The 25,696-nt window shown below is 44.2% G+C and overlaps 1 protein-coding gene across 1 annotated transcript in view; it reads left to right on the forward strand.

Annotated features, from left to right (window-relative positions):
* Nucleotides 1–25,696, forward strand: part of LRIF1 (ligand dependent nuclear receptor interacting factor 1) — a 49,150-nt gene that overhangs the window by 17,822 nt on the left and 5,632 nt on the right. Inside the window, exons 2-3 of the mRNA XM_033948823.1 lie at nt 4,733–6,293; nt 13,901–14,158. Of these exons, the coding sequence (XP_033804714.1) occupies nt 4,733–6,293; nt 13,901–14,158 (1,819 nt within the window). The remainder of the gene's footprint in view (nt 1–4,732; nt 6,294–13,900; nt 14,159–25,696) is intronic.

Below are 25,696 nucleotides of genomic sequence, written 5' to 3' on the forward strand. Positions count from 1 at the left end.
CATCTTTTTTTTTGCTTCCATCTCATTGTTCAGCATCAAGGGGGGAGGGAAGAACAACAGAAAAGAGAGGGAGCAAAATGTTGGACCAAGGGGAGAGAAGAGGAGCAGAGATGTGGTAATGGGGAGTAGATAGAAGGAAATAGGCTGGGAAAGGAGTGAGATGTGAAATCAGAGAGCTATGGACTGAGAGGAGATGGAGAATTGACAGAGAGCTGAAAATTTAAAAAAAAAAGGGTGAGAGGGCAAGATTTGAGAGGACAGATGCAAAAAAGAAAAAGTTAAGAAAGCTTAATGGGAGAAATCAATGTTGGAGACAGGCATAAGGAAGGAATGGAACAAGAGAGAAGAGGAGGAAAAATGGACAGCAGACACTGGAAAGAAAATTAGTAGACAAAAATCAGAAAGAGAAACTAGGACCAAGATGATGGAAAAGCAAAATGACCAGACAACAAAAGATAGAAAAAATCAGGGCTGTGGAGTCGGAGGAAATTTCAGGTACCTGGAGTCGGAGTCAGAAGTACAAAAAACTGAGGAGTCGGAACATTTATCTACCGACTCCATTTTTGAACTTGGTATACCAATCACGAGCGATTCTTTCAGCTATAGCACCCACTATATACACAGCACAAATGTTGCAAGCAGCTTCTGCGGCCTTAGAACCTTGATTAAAAGCAAAAAGAAGGTGGTGTCGAAAATGCTCATTTCTCTCAACTTGACATTCCATTTTAATGATCTGAAAATTAACCAGTGCTATGGAGTTGGAGTCGGAGGAAATTTCGGGTACCTGGAGTCGGAGTCTGAAGTACAAAAAACTGAGGAGTCGGAGTCGGAACATTTATCTACCGACTCCTGGAAAAAATCATTTTATTTTCTATTTTGTGATTACAATATGTCAGATTTGAAATGTGTATCCTGTCAGAGCTGGTGTTAGACAGCAAGCGTGAACTAGGACCTAAAAGAGGGAGGAAAAGTCTATACCATAGAACCGGCATGGGGTTGGAGAGGTTGTAACCCTATACTTCTACTAAGACTAAGTATCTTAATAAAAAATTAGGACCGTGACTTAGCCTGTGTTTTAGATTTCGGCCCCTTATGTGATTTGAGTTTGACACCCCTGCTTTAGGGGATGGAAGGATAAGAAGGGGTTTCTGGTTGAATTGGTGGAGAGGTTTATGAGAGGCATGGCTAAGCTTGCATACAAGATGTGGTACATAATACATATTTTCAATCTAATGCGAGCATCAATTGATATCCAGTAGAGTTTGTTGAAGTATGGCGAGATGGAGTCATATTTTTTCAGTTTGAAGGTTAGTCGTATTGCTGTGTTTTGAATCAGTTGAAGTTTCCAGGTGAGGGTGGTGTTTATTCCTGCATAAAGTGAGTTACAATAGTCTAGTTGGGATAGTATCAGCATCTGTGTCAGTATCGCAAAGTAGTGACTCTGGAAGAAGGGTCTGATCGGTCGGAGTTGTGTATTTTGGAGGTTTGTTTGATGTCAAGATTGGTTCCTGTGGGCAAGGTAACGACTATTGGGCCAGTTTGCAGGGAACTGTGAAAACAGGGTGTTTTGTTTTTTTCTGCAGAAAGTAGAATTGGGAACAGGTAGATAACTGAAGAAGAATTCCTTGTGGGACCCCCCCTCCCTGAAGACCCTGGGTACAAGACTAGAGGACATAAAAACATGCCAAGCTGAGCAAAATTGGTTTCTGGGTAACTTCATCTTTAACAAGCCATCTCACAAACACTTTGAAATGAGATGCTGCTTCTGTGTATTATGAGGAAATTTCCTGTAGTTTGGTGGTTATTGTCAGGTTTGTTAGTGGCCCCCACAATATATGGTTGGTGGGGTCACTTGAGAGGCGCCCTGACAAACGCCCGGTCCCAGGTTCAGTTCCCTCACTGAAGATTCACCAGGAAGTAGAATCAAAGAGGCACAGCCAGAGGTGATTGCATAAAGAATATATTATAGAAATAGTCTTACAGAAAAGTAGTATTCATAGGCATTACAACAATTAAGCATTACAATTAAGCAGAGAGCAAAGCAGTTTCCCTGCCTTACAGAGTCCAGAAGGAAGCGTGAAGTTCCAGGGAAAGGCAGAGAGAGAGAGAAAAGGGGGATGGGGTGATTGTCCAAGTTTAGATAAAGAGAAGGATAGACGGAGAAAGAGAGAGAGCTAGAACTCAAGAGAAACAAGAGAGGACCAGAGTGCCAAGAGATAGATAGATTGAGAGAGCAGAGAGGAGGCTTTTATAGCTTGGAATCTTATTCAGACCTTTTTCGTATTTGGCCCACAAGGGAGGTCCATTTTTTTAACTCCTGCACAGCAGAAAGTCATTTGGCCAGTTTCAACAAACCTTGGGTTTACATTCATCTTCAGTAAAGCTGAATTTTTAGAACGTAATGATCTGTTTGGTGTGCAACTGGACTTGTTAGTTTTAAACAACTCTGGGATGTTTCCATACAAGAATTGATGGCAGATCATTACTGCTTTATATTGTATTTTGAAGGCGTCTGGTAGCCAATGCAATTGCTGTAGATATGGTGAAATGTGATCATATTTGGACAGTCCCATAATCAATCTTGCCACTGTGTTTTGTACAACCTGCAGTGGCAAGTCTCGACAAGACCATAGCCTGAACTACAGTATGAAAATCAAATGGTGCAAGCATTGGTTTCAGTCGATGTAACAAATGCCTGATTTCTGCCTCGGACATTGCCAGTGTCCCTCACTATTTATTTATTTAGCTCGTCCTCCCAAAAGGAGGGTGGGTGGTTGTGGGTCTGTTTCTTTATACCATCTTTCTTGGTCAGTAGGGTTGCCCAGGATCTTATACGATAATGTCTCTCAGTAGTTCCCAGAATCCCCAGCTGTTGGTAGGAGGCCATATACCCACTCATCAAGAATAATCTAGAGCAGTGTATTGCAAACTGTGTGCCATGAGACGCCAGCAAGGAGGAAAGGCACTGGCTGAGTGCCTACAGGACATGCCTCTCACGGCGAGAAGCACATCCTGTAGGCAGCTGACACCCACACCTCTTCTCCTGCTCCAGCACCCCCCCCCCCCCTCCACTGGCAGCTCGGGGCCCCGTCTGGAAGGCCTTTGCACGGATGTTGACATAATGACATCCACGCATTTCCAGGTGCCCTCCAGTCGCAGCCCAGAATTTACTGTGCTGCTGAGGTTTCAAGGATTTATTAAAATTTGATTTAATCGCTTATCTAATTTCTAAGCGAGTTTATAATATATATAAAAAAAAGAGCATGAGCATAATAAAAATGCCATTAACAATACCATTAATACTTACAAAAAGCAAAAAAATTACAAAGAAACATCAACTAATAATTTATTGGCATATTAAAAAGGGATAAATGAGACAGATGGGAGACAAAAGGAAGGGTTAGAAATACAATTTGGATAGGAACGAAAGACAAATAAGGAAAAAAAACAAAAGGATAGGGCTCGTTGCTGCTTAATTCCTTAAGAGAGTTAAAAAGGATACTGTAAAATTTCAATCAAATGTTAAAAGCTTCTTGAAATAAATGACTCTTTAGGCTTCTTCTCTAACAAGAGCTGGTAGGGTCTTCCAAAGTTGAGGGGCTACGACTGAGAAAATGTCAGGCCTTTTGGTTCCTATTATATGAAGGGAGGGGACCGTCAGCAATTTACGATTAGATGATCTAAGACTGAGGGGTGGGTCATATGGGATAAGATATTTATCAATAAATTGGGGCAGTTTAGAATGAATTGTTTTAAATGTTATGAGAGAGATTTTGTAAGAAATTCTATGATTAATTGGCAGCCAATGGGCATTTCGAAGTAGGGGGGTAACATGATTGTATTTCTTAGATTGTGTTATTAATTTTATTGCAGCATTTTGAATTATTTGTAAATGTTTTAATTCTTTCTGGGGTACTCCTGTAAATAAGCTATTACACTGGTCTAGAGCAGGGGTCTCAAAGTCCCTCCTTGAGGGCCGCAATCCAGTCGGGTTTTCGGGATTTCCCCAATGAATATGCATGAGATCTATGTGCATGCTCTGCTTTCAATGCATATTCATTGAGGAAATCCTGAAAACCCAACTGGATTGCGGCCCTCAAGGAGGGACTTTGAGATCCCTGGTCTAGAGAAACTCAAAGAGAGAAAATTAGCAGGTAAGATCTAATTTCTCCTTTCTAGGTATACGTTTTTTGGGGAGTTTTGTTGTGGATTTCTTTTTATTTGTTTGGGGTTGGGTATATTTTTTTAAACATTTTTCTTATGTTTGTACATTTTTTTCTCTTGATTTTAATTTTTATTTGGGGGTTGTTTTTCCCATACCATTCTTCAGCTCTTCCTGGTACAGAGTAGCTTTAGCTAGGCCAGCTCCAGGCATATTTAGGAAACCCGGTGCTTGGAAGCTTCCATCCTTCATCACTGAGCTTCCCTGAATTGTACCATTCAGCATTGAAAACCTTTCTGCCATAATAATAGAAACTGGCTCAATTCTGTCTAACTTATTTTTGCAACAAACTGTATATTCAGCTACTAGGGATATCAATTTGAATATTCTGTGATATATCTAATCACCTTAAAGAGTCTTAATGATTTAGAGCTGTGATATTTGGAAGGTAACTTATTTTTGCAACATAATCTAGTAATACTTTTGATGATGTATCTAATGGTATGTATTTTTGGCTTTTTAGGGTAGTCAAAGTGTGGAAATCTAAACTTGATCTTTTGTATATTTCAGTCTTGCAGGATGTATGTACCAACTAGTTCAGAATGTTGGAACAGATGGAGCTAATGTCTTAAAACTAATTCCAGTCTCCAAATCTTCTGGAAACCAGCCACCACCAGCTCAGAACTCTGTTTTATGTGACGCTTCAAAAGTGAACACAGCAAACCCAGTTCATGTTTTTCAAACACAACTTCCAAACAGCACTGCGGCTTCATCCATTCAGGTACCTGTTTTCCAGCAACCTAACACTAAAAGCTACATTCTTACAAATCAGATTAATACAGTCACATCTCCATTAGCCTCTGTGGAAAATAGGAATTCTTCCTCTTCGATTCCGAACACAGCAAACCCGATTCATGTTTTTCAAGCACAGTTTCCAAGCCCTACTGCGGCTTCATCAATTCAGGTACCTGTTTTCCAGCAGGTGAACACTGGAAATTACATTCTAACGAGTCATATTAATACAAACACCTCTCCAGTAATCACTGTGAATAACAGGACTTCCTCTTCTTCCTCCTCCTCCGTCTGCTCCTCTTCCTCAGTCCAGACCGCTTCTATGCCATCTCTGCCAAATATCTCTCTATCACTTTCCTCCAAACAAAGCGACAAAGCATATATGTCAATTAATGCTAAAAATCTACCACTGACTGTGAAGTCACCAGTGTTGCCCTCTGGGCATCATCTTCAGATTCCAGCTCATGCCGAAGTTAAGTCTGTTTCAGCCTCTTGCTTTCCACCTGCCATCCAGCAGAAAATACTAACAGCAGTACCTAGTTCTGGAGCACAGCAAACTAAAAATATTCCTCCCGTCATCTATGTGTCTCCAGTCAACACGGTGAGAACAGTGGGTTCCCAGCGTTTAAAAAACATTTGCCCCAAACGAGAAATGGTCACGACAAGGTCACAAACAAATATAGTTGCTTCACAGAGTCAACAGCCCCAAGCGTCTCCAATGAAATGGGTTGTACAAGAGAATCCTCAGTTGTCATCATCACCGTGCCTTGTTCCTGTTAAGTCATCCAATAACACAGCTTCCAAGATACTTAAATCTTTGGCAGAAATGAGGAATGTGGAATACAATTCTGCAAATATCTTATCGCTCTGTTCCAATTCTGGAGCAACCATAAATAAAATAACTCCAATAAAGGATAATGCTTTAGTTATGTGCAATGGGAAAGTGTATTTATTGACCAAGAAAGGCTCAGACATCCTCACAGAGGAACCTGAAAAGCAGCCCTGTCAGAGTGTCCAAAGACCCAATGAAACGTTACCTAGAAAAGCACCAGAGGTAGCGAGTTCTGGCTCTGTCACAAAACTTACCAGTGAAGTGGTTAATATAGTGTTGTCCAAACATAAAAGTGGAAATGTTCCAAGAACAGATTTAAATGCAAAAACTAACGTGAAACTAGAAGCAGACGCTGGGCCTGGTAAAACTGTGGTGGAAAGGAATGACCTACTGGAAGAAGAACATTATGCGGTAGATAGCCAACAATTAGAGTCCTCTAGGAATGGACCAGCTGACGCTAGGTTTCACTTTAAACAATTTGGCAGTGTGTATGTAAAAGAGGAAGAGGTAAGTGGATTCACTTTATAACTCTTGTAAATTGCAAAGTAAGATCATTGTGAAGAGCCTTTGGAAAGTTTGACATGTAAAATGGAATTAATTGGGCAAATCGGGTCTCCTATACATAAGAAGATAAAAAGTGCAATTTTAATATTGATGAATTTAAATGACCTAATGAAGAAGTGTTTATTAATAGCGATGTTGTCACATTACCTTGAAGGTAAAACTCAGAAGATCACAACGTTAATTATGATTATTTATATATAAGAAATATATGTGAATGATTTTTGGGAATGTACTGTTTATATGAGAGTCACTGGTTGGGCATATGACACAGTTCATTTTTATATGTCCTGTGTTTACACTTCTCCCTCCGTATTCGCAGTGGATGCAGGCTGCCAATAGGCGCAAATATGAAAAAACTGCGAATAACTTTTTTATATGTTGTTCGCGGTTTTAAATAAACACCATCATTTTTACTAATGAAACCGCGAATAACCAGCAATTTCAGGGGACTGTACAGAACAATAAACGGAAAAAAAATTGAGTGGTGACGTTTTTTGGAGGTCGGAGTCAGCGGCCGAAAAATCGCAAATAATCGAAACCGCAGGTACGGGAACCGCAAATACGGAGGGAGAAGTGTATATCACCATTAAAGGGAAGCAATAGAGAGCATAAAGCAAGTCTGTCTTGGAACTACAACAGATAGGAAGGTGAAATCCTTGCTCCCAGAAACTTTAGATAAAATGAGAAGGCCAGAAAAGTAGTATGCAGGATTTTCTCAGCCCATGAGGGTCAGATCAGAGGTTCACCAAGCCAGTATTCAGTTTTCAACAGTGACTAATCCAGATCAGACATATCGAACAGGATCCCAAAATTTAGTAAGATTCCATTCTGCTTATCAGCTTTCCCTAAGTCTGCCTTTATAATGGGCTATAGAGTTCCTCCAGAAGCTTGTGCAAAATATTTTTAAAGCCTATTTATGCTTACTGGTTTTCTAGTGCAGTGGTTAAAGCTCCAGCCTCAGATTGTAATAGAAGAGTTAAGGGTGGCAGAAAAATGTTAAAACAAAATATGTGCCAAGATTGATCTTTGAGGAACACCAGAGAGAAATGGTTTAGAAGAGGAACCTGAATGGCAAACTAGGTACAAATGCTCTGTTAGGTAAAAATGAAACCACGGCAGGGCCAGACTGGTAATGTTGAGGTCACGTAAATGGTTTAGAAAGCATGATTGACAAGGTCAAAAGAAAACCAAAAAAACTCTGTGGAGTGACAATGTTCCCAAATGGACTTTATTTGAAAGTATCAAAGTTCCAAAGGTGCACTAAAATCATCCACATAAAATAATTCCATCCACATCAAAGTAAATCATCCACATAAGAGCCTTAAAGGACCTAGTCCGCTAGGGATACAGGACCCAACACGGTCCGCGTTTCGACAAAAAGTCTTCTTCAGGGGTCCCTGGGGGTCCTATAAAGGTGAGTACGTGGGAAACAATTGTGTGGTGAGCCGGAAATGAGACACTGCTTGCATTTGCAATGGAAAACCAGGTCAAAAGCATAGCAGTCGGAGCTAGCGAGAAGACTATAACATCCCTGCTATCGAGAGTTAGCTTAATATACAGTAGTTAGCGAGGCCTAGAAGAATGTATGTTCAGTGGAATGATGAGTAAATCCAGACATCTGGTTACCCTACTCCATGGTACAACCTCACCTTGAGTATTGCGTTCAATTCTGATCGTCATATCTCAAAAAAGATATAGCAGAATTAGAAAAGGTTCAAAGAAAGACCACCAAAATAATAAATGATATGAGAAAAGGCTAAAGAGGTTGGGGCTCTTAAGCTGAGGGAAAATCAAATCTTGAGTGGTAGAGAACAGTTAAGTGATCACTTTTTTTTATTTTTACTCTTTCAAAAAGTACAAAGACTAGAGGATAATCAATGAAGTCGCATGAAAATACTTTTAGAACAAAGAGGAGGAAATATTTCACTCAACAAAACAAATTGCTGGAGGATGTGGTAAGAGTGGTTAACATATCTAGGTTTAAAAAAGGTTTGGGCAAGTTCCTGGAAGAAAAGTCCATAGTCTGCTATTGAGATAGACACGAGGAAAGCAACTGCTTTACCTGTGATTGGTGGCATGGAATGTTGCTAGTATTTGGGTTTTCTGCCAGGTACTTATGACCTGGATTGGCCGCTATTGGAAATAGATACTGTGTTAGAATTGTCATACGGGGACAGACCATAGGTCCATCAAGCCCAGTATCCTGTTTCCAGTAGTGGCCAACATAGGTCCCAAGTACCTAGCTAGATTCCAAGTAGTAAAACATTTTATGTGTCTTATCCTAGGAATAAGCAATGAATTTCCCCAAGTCATCTCAATAATGGCCTTTGGGCTTCTCTTTTAGGAAATTTATCCAAATCTTTTTTAAACCTCGCTAAGCTAACTGATTTCACCACATTATCTGGCAATGAATTCCAGAGTTTAATTACACGTTGTGTGAAGAAATATTTTCTCCAGTTTCTTTTAAATCTGCTACTTAATAGCTTCATTGCATGTCCCCTAGTCCTAGTATTTTTGGAAAGAGTGAACAAGCGATTCACATCTACCCTTCCCACTTCACTCAGTATTTTATAGACCTCTATCATATCACCCCTGAGTTGTCTCTTCTCCAAGCTGAAGAGCCCTAGCTGCTTTAGCCTTTCCTCATAGGGAAGTCATCCCATCCCTTTTATCATTTTTGTCACCCTTCTCTGTACCTTTTCTAATCCTGCTTATATCATTTTTGTCACTCTTCTCTGTACCTTTTCTAATCCCGCTATATCTTTTTTGAGATATGGCGACCAGAACTGCACACAGTATTCGAACTGCGGCCGTACCATAAAGTGATACAAGGACATTATAACATTTTCATCTTTGTTTTCCATTCCTTTCCCGATCATTCCTAACATTCTATTTGCTTTCTTAGCAGCTAAAGCACATTGAGCTAAGAGTTTGAACATATTCTCAACAATGACGCCTCTAGATCCTTTTCCTGGGCAGTGACTCCTAACATGGAACCCAGCATCTCAAAGCTATAGTTCGGGTACCTCTTTCCCACATGCATCACTTTGCACTTGCTCACATCTGCCATTTTGATGCCCAGTCTTCCAGTCTCATAAGGTCTTCTTGCAATTTTTCACAATCCTCTTGCAATTTAACAACTTTGAACAACTTTGTGTCATCAGCAAATTTAATTATCTCACTAGTTATTCCCATCTCTAGATCATTGATAAATATGTTAAAAAGCAGCGGTCCCTGCACAGACCCCTGAGGAACCCCACTATTTACCCTTCTCCATTGAGAATATTGACCATTTAAACCCAATCTCTTTTTTTTTCTGTCTTTCAACCAGTTCTTAATCCATAATAGAATATCACCTCCTTTCCCATGACTTTCTAATTTCCTCAGAAGTCTTTCATGGGATACTTTGTCAAATGCCTTTTTAAAATCCAAATACACAATATCATCCGGTTCACCTGGCTTTACTAAAGGTAAATCGTGCCAAACGAACCTGATTGGGTGACCAGAAAATTTGAACAAGGCTCTGCATCCTGTTCCCCCTCCTTCCCCTGTCCATTGTACCTCCTATATGCCAATATGCTGCCATGCCTTTCGTATGATCTGCGTACCTGGAATCCCTGGTGGTTCAGAGTAGAGAATGGCACAGTGGTTGTTACCCGCGGCTAGCCGTGGGTAACCGGCCAAAACGGTCACCGCGAGATTGGGGATAAGGCCATTCACCGCCCCGTGGAGCGGTGAATGGTTAGCACACGCAGTGAACGAGCGTTCGATCCGGCAGCTCCCTCTCTCCCACCGCCCATGCATCTCCCTCCTTTTCCCTTACCTTTTCTTGTTGAAACTGGCAATTTCTATAAGGCTATGCGCTGTATTACAGCCAGAGCCTTGAAGTTGCGTCGCGTTGCCTGCTGGAAAAATCTCCTCTGACGCAACTTCCTGTTTCCGGTTGCATCGGAGGAGACTTTTCTAGCAGGCAACCCGATATGACTTCAAGGCTTCGGCTGTAATACAGCGCATAGCCTTATACAAATTGCCAGTTTCGCCACAAGAGAAGGTAAGAGAGAGGGAGAGAAATGCACGGCTGGCCGGTGGGAGGGAGCTGCTGGACCGCATGAAGGATGCTGGGGGTGGGGGGACGGAGAGGAGAAGACGCTGAAGATGGGAACGGGGCTGTGAAAGGGACAGCGGGGACGGTGACAGGGCAGTGAAGGGACGGCAGAGACGGGGACGGGGCGGTGAAGGGGACGGTGGGAACGGGGCGGTGAAGAGGATGGTGATCCGGGGACGGGGCAGTGACGGGGATATAATTTTTCCCCGTGTCATTCTCTAGTTCAGAGGTGTAACGGGCAGGAGCGAGTTTTCTGCACTCCTGCCCCACTGCTAAGCCAGTTGTTGCCATGAGTTCTGGCTTCAGCTGTACCAAGCAGGAGCACGCTTTGGGCGCTGCTGCTCTGTGCTGAGTGGCTCCCGTGAATTCTCATGAGACTCGCCGTAGCCATTCAGGAAACTGCTCAGCGTTGAGCAGCAGTGCTCAAAGTGCACTCCTGCTCGGTACAGCTGAACTCAGGGCAGCGACCTGCTCATCAGTGGGGCAGGAGCCCACTACACCTCTGTCCCACCAGGAATTCCAGGTACGCAGATCATAAGGAAGGTGTGGTGGCATGCAGGATATCAGCAGAGAGGAAGTACAATGGGTAGTGAAGGGGGGCAGGGTAGAGGGAAGGGGCTGGGTTTAATGCCTGGCAGGGAGGGGACTGGGTGCAGAGCCTGACAGGGGAGGGAGGGAGTGCTGGGTGCAGATCCTGGCAGGGTACTTGAATATTAAGCTGCCAGTCTTATATTCGAGTCAACAATTTTTCCTCCTTTTTGAGGGGAAAAATGGGGGGCTCAACTTATATTCAGATCAACTTATATTCAAGTATATATGGTATGTTCTGTCATTTTGTTCTTTATAATAGTCTCTACCATTTTGTCCGGCACCAACGTCAGACTCACCAGTATAATTTCCCAGCTCACCTCTGGAACCCTTTTTAAAAATCAGCATCAGGATGGCCACCTTCCAGTTTTCGATACTATGCTGGTTTTTAAAAGAAATGACCAATAGTTCTGCAAGTTCATTTTTCGGTTCTATCAGGACTCTGGGATATATACCATCTGGCCCAGGCGATTTTCTACTGTTGAATCAATAGGGAACACTAGATGTGGGTATTTAGATGTTATGAAAGCTGTGACATAATTCTGCACAGTTGAAGTCAAGGGATTTTGGATGGAGTGGAATCTGTAAAAATGTACTGGCTCTGACTTCAGCTTCAAAATAATGTTATGCTTATATCTACCAGCCTAATATCAGTAGGAGTTTGAGTCAGAGTTGAAGGTTTGGTAATAGCACATTTATAAATAGTGCCCTCAGTATGGGCCCTAAGGTAACTGACTGGGTTAGAAACTGGTTGACAGGAAAGTGCCAGAAGGGTAGTGGTAAATGGCATTAACTCTTGAGGAAAGGGAAATTACCATTTTAGCATATTCGGTGGCAGCAGATAAAGAGATGCACAGTCCATCCAATTGGCCAACAAGATAAACTCACAATGTGCGATGTGATAATACATATTGAATTAACTCTTGTAGAGTGACAGCTGGCATTCCTTTCTGAATTTCTTTTTTTAGTTTTTATTATGTACACCGCTTTGGCTTGCTTGCCAGTAAAGGCAGTATATAAAGTTTAAATAAAATAAACAAACGTATCGTACTTGATTTGTCTTTGCCAGGCCAGTGTCAAGCAGATTTCTGTTCATACACATTCAGGGCACAGAACAGAGAAGCCTGCCCAGCACTGGGTTTTCCTTCTCAATTACTGCTAAACTTACGGGATTCCTTTATGATTATTCGTACCTCTATTCTGTTTCATGATCCTGTTTGGACTTTCCTTGCTGTATTTATAGAGTTTCAAAAAATACTTATAAAAAAAAACAGAAGAAAATGGGATCTGTGGAGAAGATAAGATGAAGGATCAGATCAGATGCTGTAAAATTTAGCAGTTGAGGACAATGTCTGCCTAGATTACTAAATCAAGTTGGTGGCCTGTAACGTGTGAAACTGAATGCACAGCAAAAAAAAAAGGGAAAAGATTGCTCCATGAAGAAATGGCAGATAATGAAAAAGTGGGGATGGAACTGTACACATTTAAACATTTTTTAAAAGTCAGTAAAACAGTCTTTGACTCAGATTGATTGCAGACCCGCCACAGTCCGTGTTTCAGCTTATGAAAGCCTGCCTCGGGTACAGGGGCATCTGCCCAGCAGATGGCAGATTGTTGAAATGTAAAACGGCTGATCCAATGTGCCCTCCTGGGACCAAACATGAATGTAGCACGAGGGACTCAAACCCAATTCCCCTAGCAAGGATAGATTAGAAAATCTAACTGCAACATTTGCCAGAGTTTGATAGTCTTCTCACACTTGCATTTTAGAGAGGATGAAATGGGGCACAAGGAACAATCTTCCCCTATCCTGAAGCTCTTGTTAATATGTTGGCCAATAATTCAAAAGTGAGCCACATCCTAGGGCAGCAACTCGATTTTGATACTAATAACTGTGACTGGCCAGGAGGCAACTAATGAGGAAATTTGAAGAGTAATTATCATCGTAAATGAGAGGATGTACCTTTAACTAAACAAACCAAATGATCAAACAGAGGAGCCACTTAGGAGCAGTTCATTCGATGCCCTCTCTATCTAGGGTGTTGAGTGATGAAAGGTCCGACGGCCGTGAAGCAGCTGAAATTGTATCAAAACATTGCAGGGAGCGAGAAAGAAAGTGCGATTCCTAAGGAGAAATTCCCCTCGGAGTTGGCACCAACAAGCAGGCACAGAAAACTTTTATTTAGGCATTTCTAGGTTCATCGCTTTTGCCGGGGCGGGGGGGGGGGGATCTAATGACAAACAATCAAAGAGCAGACAAGGGTGGCACATTTTTCATTTTTAAAAATATATTTACATTTTATACTTTTTCTGTGTATACGTTTACTTTACCTGAGCTAATGAATGAGCTCAGCTGTTTGTACATGTATCACAAAAATGGAGAAAGGGCCCATTTTTATTCATTTGCATTTATATCGCATCCTCCCAGAAGAGCTGAGAACGGCGCACACGTTTACATACATCATAAAAACTGCTTAGGTAATTTATAACCCGTTTGACTATGCATTCTGTATGTACAGCCTGTAACCCAATATCAAATAAATACATATAACAGGGTAAACAACGTAGGAACAGAACTAACAGGAAACACATTTAACAGCACTGTAAATTAAACTAAATATCAGTACTTCTATCCCATCTCACTGTCTAGTTCAACATGGGTTACATTCAAAGATAGTTATAGTAGCCAAGAAACCGCTTTGCTTGTACTACAGTATATCAAATGCATTATCCTTACCCAGATTGATAAACATTTGTTTTCTATCCTGTATCTCAAGCATTAGTTATTCCTTTGAAGTGTGTGCGTATTGTAGCATGAGGAAAAAAGTCTTTAATCGCTGCATTTTTGTACTTTCAGATCCCAGTTGAGATTGTGTGTCCTTGGGAAGAGGATAGTTTAATAGTCAGGAAGAAGAAAGATTCTCTCTTAAGAAAGAGGTTTGGTATCTTTAAAGAAATCAGGGTAGAACTGAAGAGACTTCCTGTGCCAAGTTTGTCAACTACATCAGACTCCAGCAGTACAGATTCTGACTCGGACTCGGATTCTGACTCGGACTCTGACTCTGACTTTGGAAACGATATCACAAAGCCAGAAGAGTATTGGAAAGCAGATGAGGTAAGTAAAGGGTCATTAAAGCAATGGCGCTACAGCAGATTTTATTTCTTTATAAACTTTAAGCACTTTGGGCCTGAATCTGTATAGGACACCGTTCTTGGTGGCTGAGAATCAGGTACCGGAGTCCTATGCAAAATCGCATCTGCCCTATCAAACAGATGCCTAAACCCCCTGAGTCTCTAACCAGTGCCCTTGTCACAGGCACTACTTAGAGAATCGTGCCATAACCTGATAGCAAAGATAGGCAGTTCAGCCGCCTATCTTTACTGAGGGATCCCTTGTCATCAGCTGATCGCAGTGAGGAAATCCCCAATCAGCTGAGCCAGTAGGACTTCCCAAAACTGCACTTTCAGAGAGTCCTGCCTGCTCAGCTGATCGGGGGAAAAATACCCCTGCCACGATCAGCTGAGATGGCTGCAGCAGAGGACCCCCTGATGCATACCCCCCGAAATCAGCATGCCTCCCTTCTGCCGCCTATAACCCCCCTCCAATTATAGCCTGACAGAAGGGGTGCTCACTCCCTCCTTCCTCCAACCTTCCCGAACCCCCAACACTCATCCAATGTAGCCCAGTAGGAGGGATGCCAACTGCCTCCAACTCTCCTGAACCCCTGACACACCCCTCCCCCCTCAGTTGTAGTCCAGGAGGGATGACCATTTCCACTGGCCCCTTTGATCCATTGAAACCCCCCCCCACCCCCCCCATACCTTCCTGAGGAAAGTCCAATGGAGGGATGCCTACTCCCTTTGGCAGGCCCACCTCTTCAAAATGGTGGGCCTTCCCAGTGCTTCCTGAGATGCACTGGGAGGGATCTAGGGCCCTGACTGGCTCAAATGCCTAATAGGGCCTCTCCCGAATTGGGGTTTTAGGTCTCCTTCCCAATCTGAGCCAATTTCAGTCTTAGGCCACATCCATTGCATCCGGGAAGGAGGCCTAAGGCCCCGATTGGCTCAGATTACTAAGGTTCCTCCCAGTCGGACTGGGGTGTTAAGGTTTCAGGGATGTTGGGGGGGTCTTGAGGGTTGGGGATGGCGTTCGGAGGGATCGAAAGGGCTGGTGACGGGAGAGAGTGGGCATCCCTCCTGCCAGGTAATAGTTTGGGGGGAGGGAAGCGTGTTGGCAGGTCAACGGCAGGAGGGAGCAGGTATCACTCCTGCTAGACTACAATTAGGGGGGTGTCAGGGATTCTGGAGAGTCGGTGACAGGAGGGAGTAGGCATCCTTCCTGCCAGGCTACAATTTGGGGGGCGGGGGGGCGTGTTGGAAGGTCAATGGTAGGAGGGAGCGGGTATCACTCCTGCTAGACTACAATTGGGGGGGTGTCAGGGGTTCTGGAGAGTCGGTGACAGGAGGGAGTAAGTATCCCTCCTGCCAGTTTTGGGGGTATGTGTCGGGTTCGCTGGTTCAGCTCATTGCAACAGGGGTATTTTCTCTTGACGTGATCAGCTCAGCCAGCCACATCTGTGTCTGTTACGGCTCTAGGGAGACGCCAAGGGCTGCTTAAACTCACCTAAGGACATTTCCAGGCAAAACCACACCCACCCTTGGGCAAACTTAGGTGTCCCGACCTGTGACAAATGCCTATAACATAGCGTCCTGCCTTGGGGAGTTTTTTATTTCTAAAAACATGCATCCCGATTGGCTGCCAGATGGCGGTAGGATGCCCCTTTCATTTTTCTCTGTCATTATGGATCTTAGTGGATCAGAACACATTGGTCAAGATAAAGTGTGAATGGAGCACAGGCAGTTGAGCAGATATCCAATATACTGTATATGGAAAGTGTGGATAAGTATCGGAAAGCATCTAACGGGGATTATGAAACTTTAGCATAATCTATTTATCTCTTAATTCCAAAATGTATAACATATATGACAAGAAAAGTATTAAACATAAAGATGAGGTAGGAGAAAAAAAAAAAAAGAGAAGAAATGAAAGATTTGACATTGCTACCCATCAAATTCTCCAGTGTTATTTCAAACATCTTGTTAACAAAGTTATAATTCTGTACTGCTAAAATGAAATGAGCAAAAATGATATTCAGCGCTATAAAGTTACTTATTTCTACTGTGGAAGCATCCAAATTCACAAACAGCACAATGTGTTCACCTAGGTACGTGGCAAATTTTGCTTTGTGTTCACCTGCCATTTCATTTGTGTAAAATTAGAATTACAGGTCTCCCTTCATATTTGCGGGAATTGGGGCCACAGCTCCCATGTGAATATTAAAAAAATTTCGAATAACTTTAGGGACCCCTCCAGAGCTTACCTTTAAAGCCCTGGTTGTCTAGCAGTGATACTGTTTATTGCTACGCTGTCCTCATTGGGGTTCCAGGGTTTTGCCCTCTCCTGGTTTTCTTCCTATTTCTCCCATTGCACCTTCAGTGTATGCAACGGTGGTTCCTCCTCCGCAGGCATCCTGCTAGCGATTGGTGTACTTGGGACCACTCCTTTTCTCAATCTACACTTGCTCACTTGAAGCCCTGATCTCCTCCCATGGCTTCCAGTATTACCTCTTGGCTGACGACTCCCAAATCTACCTCTCTGCGCCAAATACCTCTACTGAAACCCAGCCTACCTGTCCGACATTGCTGCCTAGTTATCTCACCGCCATCTAAAACTGAATATGGCTAAAATGGAGCTGCTCATCTTCCTGCTTATACACACCTCCCCACTTTCCTTGTTCTCTATCTCTGGACAACCCTCTCATCCTTCCTGTTTTCTCTGCTCATAAATTCGGGGTCATCTTTGACTCCTCTCTCCTTTACTGTCCACATACAACATATCACTAAAACCTGCCACTTCTTCCTCTAAACATCAAAATCCGACCCTTCCTCTCTGAGCACACTACCAAAACCATTATCCACGCTCTCATCACCTCGCACTTAGACTACTGTAATTCGCTACTCTCAGGCCTTCCACTTAGCCATCTTGATCCCCTCCAATCTGTCCAGAATTTGACTCCATGACTCATATTCTGGGAAAGCTGCTATACTCAGGCAGGAGAGGAGAGATATAATCGAGACATTTAAATACCTACGTAATGTAAATGCGCACGAGACGGGTCTCTTTCATTTGAAAGGAAACTCTGCAATGAGAGGGCATAGGATGAAGTTAAGAGGTGATAGGCTCTGGAGTAATATAAGGAAATACTTTTTTTACAGAGAGGGTGGTAGATGCATGGAATAGTCCTCCAGAAGAGGTGGTAGAGACAGACTGTGTCTGAATTCAAAGGGGCCTGGGATAGGCACATGGGATCTCTTGGAGAGAGAAAGAGATAATGGTTACTGCAGATGGGCAGAATAGATGGGCCATTTGGCCTTTATCTGATATCATGTTTCTATGTTACTCCTATCCTAAAGTCACTTCATTGGCTTCCCATCTGTTTCCAAATACAATTCAAACTCCTCTTACTGACCTACAAATGCACTCACTCAGCTGCCCCTCATTATCTCTCTTCGCTTACCTCCCCCTATGTCCGCTGCCCCCCTCCCCCGTGTGCTCTGCTCAGCTGGTAAATCCCTCTTATCTGTGCCCTTCTCTTCCTCTGCCAACACCAGACTCCGTCCCTTCTACCTTGCGCCGTATGCTTGGAACAAGCTGCCTAAATCCCTACAGTGGGCTCCGTCTCTGTTAGTGTTCAAGGCCTAGTTAAAAGCCCACCTCTTAAGACTACTTTCAACTCCTAACTCTCTCACATTGGGTTCTGCAAACCCCAACCCTCTGTCATGTCTGTCTGTCCAAGTTAGATTAAGCTCTTCTGAGCCTTCTCTCCTCTCTTCTACCTTCCAAAGTATTTAGATCAATGCTGTCTTGTTAAAATGTTTATTTTATTTTTATTTTTCCTCTAACTCTACTTTTCACTTCTCTATTACCCTCCAGGTACTTTAGTTAGATTGTGAGCCTTCGGGACAGTAAGGGAATTTTTCAAGTACCTTTCTTATTTCTAATCTTAATGTATATTTTCTGTAAACCGCTTAGAACCTAACGGATGTAGCGGTATATAAGAAATAAATTACATTACATAGAGACAGTCTATTAAATGTCAAAATGTACAGCACTGCATATGCCTTTGAGTGCTATATAAGTGATAAATGGTAGTAATAGTTAGCAGGGCAGGTGTGATCTTCCTACACTCCTCTTCCAAGCAGATCCACCATCAAAAATGGCTGCCTCAAGTTCCCGTGTCAGTCTCGTGAATTCCCAAATGGCAGGTCACCTAGAAAAGTTGCTGGGGCGGCAGATTCAATTCTCCCCCTTGGGGATTTTTATTTAGAAGCCCACTGGCGTATGGCCCATTGTTATCAGCCAGCCGAGGTCCTACTCCAGGATGTTCCTTGGTGAAGACGGAACAGTAGTACTTGTTAAGCACATGTACTTTTTTTCCTCCTCAGTCTCAACATAATGGTTCATAGCATCTTTCCGTTTCACAATTCCATTGCTAGCCTTTCTCTGTTCGGTTTTGAGATGTTGTGTCTCTGTATTTTACATAAGAACATAAGAATAGCCTTACTGGGTCAGACCAATGGTCCATCAAGCCCAGTAGCCCATTCTCAAAGAGGCCAATTCAGGTCACTAGTACCTGGCCAAAACCCAAGGTATAGCAATATTCCATGCTAGCGATTCAGGGCAAGCAGTGGCTTCCTCCATGTCTTTCTCAATAACAGACTATGAGCTTTTCCTTCAGGAACTTGTCCAAACCTTTCTTAAAACCAGCTACGCTATCCACTCTTACCACATCCTCTGGCAACGCGTTCCAGAGCTTAACTATTCTCTAAGTGAAAAAAAAATTTCCTCCAATTGGTTTTAAAAGTATTTCCCTATAACTTCATCAAGTGTCCCCCTAGTCTTTGTAATTTTTGACAGAGTGAAAAATTGATCTACTTGTTATTAGAGAGTTGCGCGGGGACAGAAATCCCACCCATCCCCGCCAAAATCCCACCCGTCCCTGTGAGGAATCCCACCCGTCCCCGCGAGGAATCTCTCCGTCCCCACCCATCCCCGTGAGGAATCCCCTCCGTCCCCGCCCATCCCTATAAACCTCAGAAATAGTTATTTCATTTAATTATGCTACTGAATTAAAGGCTTTGGTAGAGACCCATTTACAAATAAGCAAAGAGACTTTATTAATTTGGAAATATTTATTGGGAAGAATACATACTTTGTAAACGGGTTTCTACCAGAGCCTCTAGTCTAATGTAAATATAAAATATAAATACTCAGCTGATGAGAACCCCCAAGCTGTCAGCTGAGGACTTCCTTTGCAGTTGGCCAGGGTTCCCTTTTGCCAAGCTTGGCAGGCAGCAGTAGCGTCCCTGAGTCACAGATGCTGGCACCTCAGTGGCTCATGGATGCTGCCAGTGACTGCTGTGCTTGGTGGAGGGGAGTTCTAGCCATCTCTAGAGGAGGTCCTCTGCTGACGGAGCTTGGGGATCCCCACCAGTCACAGCAAGGGTCAGCAAGTACTTCACTGTAGAAATAAAACCAGAAATGCATTTCCTTTTCTTTTGAACACAATACAAAGATATCTGCTATATACATTTCCCAAAGCTAACATATTTTAGTCAATAAATTCCGTTTTTTACCTTTGTTGTCTGGAGACTTATTTTTCCATAAAGTTGGTCCCAGTTTCTTTTTTCCGCTTTCCCATCTTCTGTAAATTCTTCTGTTGTTGTCCATTGGTTCCTCCTACCATGGTCCAGCATTTATCCCTTTCTCATCTTTCGTGCCTGCCCACCAGCCCCATGCCCAACATTTCTCCTTCTAGCACCTCTCTCCAGCACCATGCCACATCTCTCCCTCCATTCCCTTCACCACTGTCCAACATTCCTCCCTCTTACATCCCTTTCAGTCTGTCCCACTGTTCCCTTGCCACCACATTTCTCACTCTCATCTTTTTCTTCCCTGTCATATTCTGTACCTCCCTCCCTATGACCAAAAATTCTCCTCTTTCTTTCATTCCCTGTGTGTACACAACCATCTCTCTTTCCCGCTCACTGACACACCCACACCCAATTCTCCCTTTCTATTCCTTCCCCCACCTCAGCATCTCTTTCCCTCCATTCCTCTCACCCCAGTTCATGCCTTCTGTGTCCAAAAATGCACTCTTTCCCACCCCTTCATTTGAGTCCAGATAACATCAGGGGTTGGAGGCAGCCTGCAGCACCCCATATGTAGCCGACCCAGAAGTCTTCCCCCGAAGTCAGAGCTGACATCGGAGGGAAGGCTTCGCATCAGTCTGGCGGCGGCTGAGGTGTCAGGTGGGAGGGGGTAGATACTGGATGTAGGAGGTGAGAGAAGACAGACTGTAGATAGAAAGGGGGAGGGATCAGACACACTGGATGAAAGGGGAAAGATAAGACAAGCTGGAATGCCTGGGGAGAGAGAAAAAGACAGATGATGGATGTAAAGAAAAAGAGAGGGGAGGAAGAAATTGAATGGAAGGGAGGAGAGGGAGAGGATGCGGATGGAATGGAGGAAAGAGAAAGATGGGGCAGACACTAAATAGAAGGGAGAGAAAGAGAAATGAAGCAGTTTCTGAGCTGAAAGGGGGGAAAGATGGGCAGATGCTGGATGGAAGGGGGAGAAAGAAGAGTGAATGATGGATGGGATGACAGAGGGGGCAGAAAGGTGGAAGAGAGGAGACAGATCAGATGCTGGGCAGAAGCGGGAGAGAGAGGGGCAGATGCTGGATGGAAAGAGGGGGAGGGGCAGATGCTGAATGGAAATGGAGGAGAGGGAAGGTGCTGGAGAGAAAGGGACCTCAGGTCAGCATCAGAATGGCCGTGCAAGTCTACATGGGTCCAAATGGTGTCACACACTGCTAGACCCCTCCCCCCCCAGTCCATTATGCTTTCTAGAAGACAATATTGTGGTGCAGCTAGGTCCCCGCTAGGTTTTTTCCCCCTAGAATGGGACAGACTCTGTGCTTTTGCCGGCAGAGTTTTCATGTCTCATTAACACTTTCATTTTTAATGATGGTCAGATATACTCTGTCATCTCCATAAAGCAAACCCACAATGTAGAAACATGTTTATGCCATGGGTTTCCTCTGCATTTTTTGTCTTTTCGGCCATATAAAGAACAGTGGGTAAATGCCTCCAAGGAGATGCAGTCGAAGCAAAATAAAAAATTCAAACTCAAGAAGCACAAGATAAACACTAAAGATCCCTGGCAGAAGGAAGGAATGGAAGTGGACAGTGGCTAAGGATGAGCTGTAGAACTCGTATGGAGTAGTGAGCCAGCACGATGGCGCAAACAAGCCATCCCTCCCCCCAAGTGTCCTCCACCCAGAACAGGACCGAATCTGGGTTCCCAGTGGCTGAGCAGTGAGCCGGTGCCGTGATGCAGTCCAGCCTACCGAGACATCCTCTTATTCCCCTATTGAGAACGGAACCAACTCTGCATTCCCGGCCTTTGTATGAGGGAGGTATGGTGCCCCAAAGAAAGGAGACCTGCAGCCATAGAGCAAACAAGCAGCATGTACATAGCTGAGAGCCTTGCTTGCTGATCCCGCCCCGCCGTGCCGCAGGACCAATCAGCAAGCAAGGCTTTCAGCTTTGTACGTGCTGAGCTCACATGGCTGTTTCCGCCATGGCGCCTGACTTGTCGCAGCTGCATCGCCAGAATTTAGGTAGGCCTCAGTAAATAAAATCCTGTTTTCATCCCCGTGGAAGTCCCATGGGCCAGGAGGGCGTCCCCGTGGGACTCCCGTGGGCCAGGGGGGGATCCTTGCAATCCCCATTCCCATGCAGACCTCTACTTGTTATCCGTTCTACTCCACTCAGGATTTTGTAGACTTCAATCATATCTCCCCTCAGCTGTCCCTTTTCCAAGCTGAAGAGCCCTAACCATTTTAATTTTTCCTCATATGAGAGGAGTTCCATCCCCTTTACCATCTTGGTCACTCTTTGAACCTTGTCTAGCCCGATATGTCTTTCTTGAGATAAGGAGACCAGAATTGAATGCAATACTCCAAATGACGTCGCACCATGGAGCAATACAGGGGCATTATGACATTATTAGTCTTGTTAACCATCCCTTTTTTAATAATTCCTAGCATCCTGTTTGCTTTTATGGCTGCTGACACACATTGGGCGGAAGACTTCATCATATTGTCTACGATGATACCCAGATCCTTTTCTTGGGCTCTAACCCCCAAGGTGGATCCTAGCATCCGGTAACTGTGATTCAGGTTAGTCTTCCCAATGTGCATCACTTTGCATTTATCCACATTAAATTTCATCTCTCACTTGGATGCTCAGTCTTCCAATTTCCTAAGGTCCACCTGCAATTTTTCATAATCTGCATGCGTTTAATAACTTTGAACAGTTTAGTGTCATCTGCAAATTTGATCACCTCTCTCGTCGTTCAAATTTCCAGATCGTTTATAAATAAGTTAAATAGTACTGGTCCAAGTACAGACCCCTGAGGCACTCCACTGTTTACTCTCCTCCACTGAGAAAAATGACCATTTAACCCTACCCTCTGTTTTCTATCCGATAACCAATTCCTAATCCACAACTGAACTTTGCCACCTTTCCCATGACACTTCAATTTTCTCAGGAGCCTCTCATGAGGAGCTTTATCAAAAGCTTTCTGAAAATCTAGATACACTATATCAACCGGCTCACCTTTATCCACAAGTTTATTCACACCTTGAAAGAAGTCTAGCAAATTTGTGAGGCAAGATCTCTCTCAGCTGAACCCATGCTGACTCCATCTCATTAAATCATGTTTGTCTACGTGTTCCACAATTTTATTTTTTTATAGTCGTTTCTACCATTTTGCCCGGCACCGAAGTGAGGCTTACCCATCTGTAATTTCTCGGATCTTTGCTAGAGCGTAACATTGGCCACCCTCCAATCTTCAGGTAATACATACGATTTTAGCGACAGGTTACAGATCATTAACAGTAGGTCAGCAATTTCATGTTTGAATTTTGAGTTACTGTCTTGGACCTTAGCTTCCCTTCCGTTTTGGTTCCTTAAGCATTGTAACATTCTAGTGCTGCAGATGAATTGTGTAGGGGAACCTCTTGTTATCCCAGGACAAGCAGGCAGCTATTCTTGACTGATGGGTGACGGCATCGACGGAGCCCCGGTACGGACAATTTTAGAGTGATTGCACTCTAAGAACTTGGAAAGTTCTGGCATGCCGCACCGCGCACGCGCGAGTGCCTTCCCGCCCGACAGAGGCGCGCGGTCCCCAGTTTCTTAGTTTCCGCGGAGCTAAGAAGACGCGTTTTTTTCAACGGCTGTTGAAAATTTTTTGAACTTGCCTTCCCGCTCGCGTAAACCTTTTTGGCTTTTGCCTCTTTCTTTTTCTTTCATTATTTTCAAAAAAAAAAAAAAAAAAACTTTTGTTTTTTCATTCAATTTGGCTTTTCCCCTGCGGGGCCTTCTGCCACCATCGAAGCCTCGGCCTTCGATTTGGCTGAAGCGGTGTTCACGTTCATGCCCCCTCAGCCAGGTTTTAAAAAGTGCCAGCGGTGTGCTCGGCCCATATCTCTCACGGACCCACACAACTGGTGCGTACAGTGTTTGGGTCCTGAGCATCAGGCCTCCACCTGCACCCGCTGTGCCACACTGAAAAAGAGAACATTAAAAAATCGCCAAATACAACAGCGATTACTTTTCGGTGCCGAGATGTCCGATCCCGTTCCATCGACTCCGACTTCGGCACCGGTTCAGTCGGCACCCTCTTCTTCGACGCCGCGAGATTCCGCACCGGCGTCCCAACATTCAGGTAAGCCGGCTAAGAAGCCTTCCCCGCTGGAACGTCCTCCGGTCTCGAGTGCAGTGAGTCCAATCCTGCCGACTGTGAGGCGCCAGCGGAAGCGCTCCGCCCCTATTGAGGTGAGTCCCTCGACATCAGGCTCCTCATCTCCGGGGCGTCGAGCGGCACCGCAGGTACCGCAGAAGAAAAAAGCGGTACCGGTGCCATCCCTTGATGACCGTATTACGGCCATTCTCCAGGAACAGCTCAAGCAGCAATTGCAACAGCTCCTTCCATCGATCCTAGCACCGAACCTTCCGGTGCCGGTCCGCACTGAGCCGGTACCGATAGTGGAGCAACCTATATTGTCGGTATCCACTCCCTCGGTACCGATTCACTCCACCTCATCGACATCGATGCCAGTCCTTGCGCCGGAGCCGAGAGCTCAGCATCAATCGGTACAGACTTCGGCTCCGGTGCAACCGATTACATCGCCTGGGTCGATGTCGATGAGATCGGGTAAGTCGGTGCGCAAGACCCGGCATGCAGACCCAACTACCCCGGAGTCTCGAGATCGTTCTCCCCATGTCAGGGATCCTGATCTGTGGGGAGATTCAGAAGAGCCTTTTCTCTCTGAAGGAGAATGTTCCTCAGATAAGGAGGAGTCTGCTGTACATGACCCATCCTCTAAGCATGACACTTCATCTTTCTCCAGTTTCCTGAAAGATATGTGTGATTCTCTGTCTATTCCTTTGGAGGCTGAATCCAAAAAGTCTAAAGCTTTTCTGGACGCCCTGGACTTTGACCAACCTCCAAAGGAATATTTGAAGCTCCCTCTTCACGACATCTTGAGGGAGACTTTTTACAAGAATTTAGAGACTCCCTTAACGGTTCCAGGGGCCCCACGTAAGTTAGACTCTCTGTACAAAGTAATTCCCATTCCTGGGTTCGACAAACCACAACTTCCTCATGAATCTTTACTTGTCGAATCCACCCTTAAAAAATCTGCAGGAGCCAGTGTATATGCTTCTGTTCCTCCTGGCAGAGAGGGCAAAGCCATGGATAAATTTGGTAAGAGGCTCTACCAAAATGCAATGTTGGCAAATAGAGCTGGAAATTATGGCTTTCATTTTTCCTTTTATTTGAAACATCTCCTTACCACCATGGCTTCTTTTGAAAAATACCTTCCTCAACGGAAACAACAATCTTTCCACCATTGCTTGTCTTCTCTGTTTCAGTTGCGTAAGTTCATGGTTAGATCCATTTATGACACCTTCGAACTTACATCCAGAGCGACAGCAATGTCTGTGGCAATGCGTCGCCTGGCCTGGCTTCGGGTATCTGAACTTGATGTTAATCATCAAGATCGGTTAGCCAACACCCCATGCCTAGGGGATGAGCTTTTCGGAGAATCCATGGATTCGACTACTCAAAAGCTGTCGGCTCATGAAACACGTTGGGATACCCTTCTTAAAAATAAGAAAAAGCCTCCCCCAACAAGGCCTTTTAGACAACAGTCAGCCTATCAACGCCGTTTCACAGCTCGGCCATTGCCAACAACTGCTCAGCAACCCAGGCGTCAACGGCAGCAACAGCGTCAGCCTCCCAGGCAACAACAGCAACAGCAGCCTGTTAAGCCAACTCCACAGCAGAAGACACAACCCTTTTGACTTACTTCTCCAAAGTATAGCCAGTACTCCTATATCTGCTCTCCTGCCTCAACCTATAGGAGGTCGTCTTTCTCTGTTCCTCAGCCGGTGGGAAGTTATCACTTCGGACCAATGGGTCCTCAACATCATCCGCCACGGCTACTCTCTCAACTTT

Source organism: Geotrypetes seraphini, chromosome 6 (assembly GCF_902459505.1).
Source record: "Geotrypetes seraphini chromosome 6, aGeoSer1.1, whole genome shotgun sequence".
Classification (NCBI taxonomy): domain Eukaryota; kingdom Metazoa; phylum Chordata; class Amphibia; order Gymnophiona; family Dermophiidae; genus Geotrypetes; species Geotrypetes seraphini.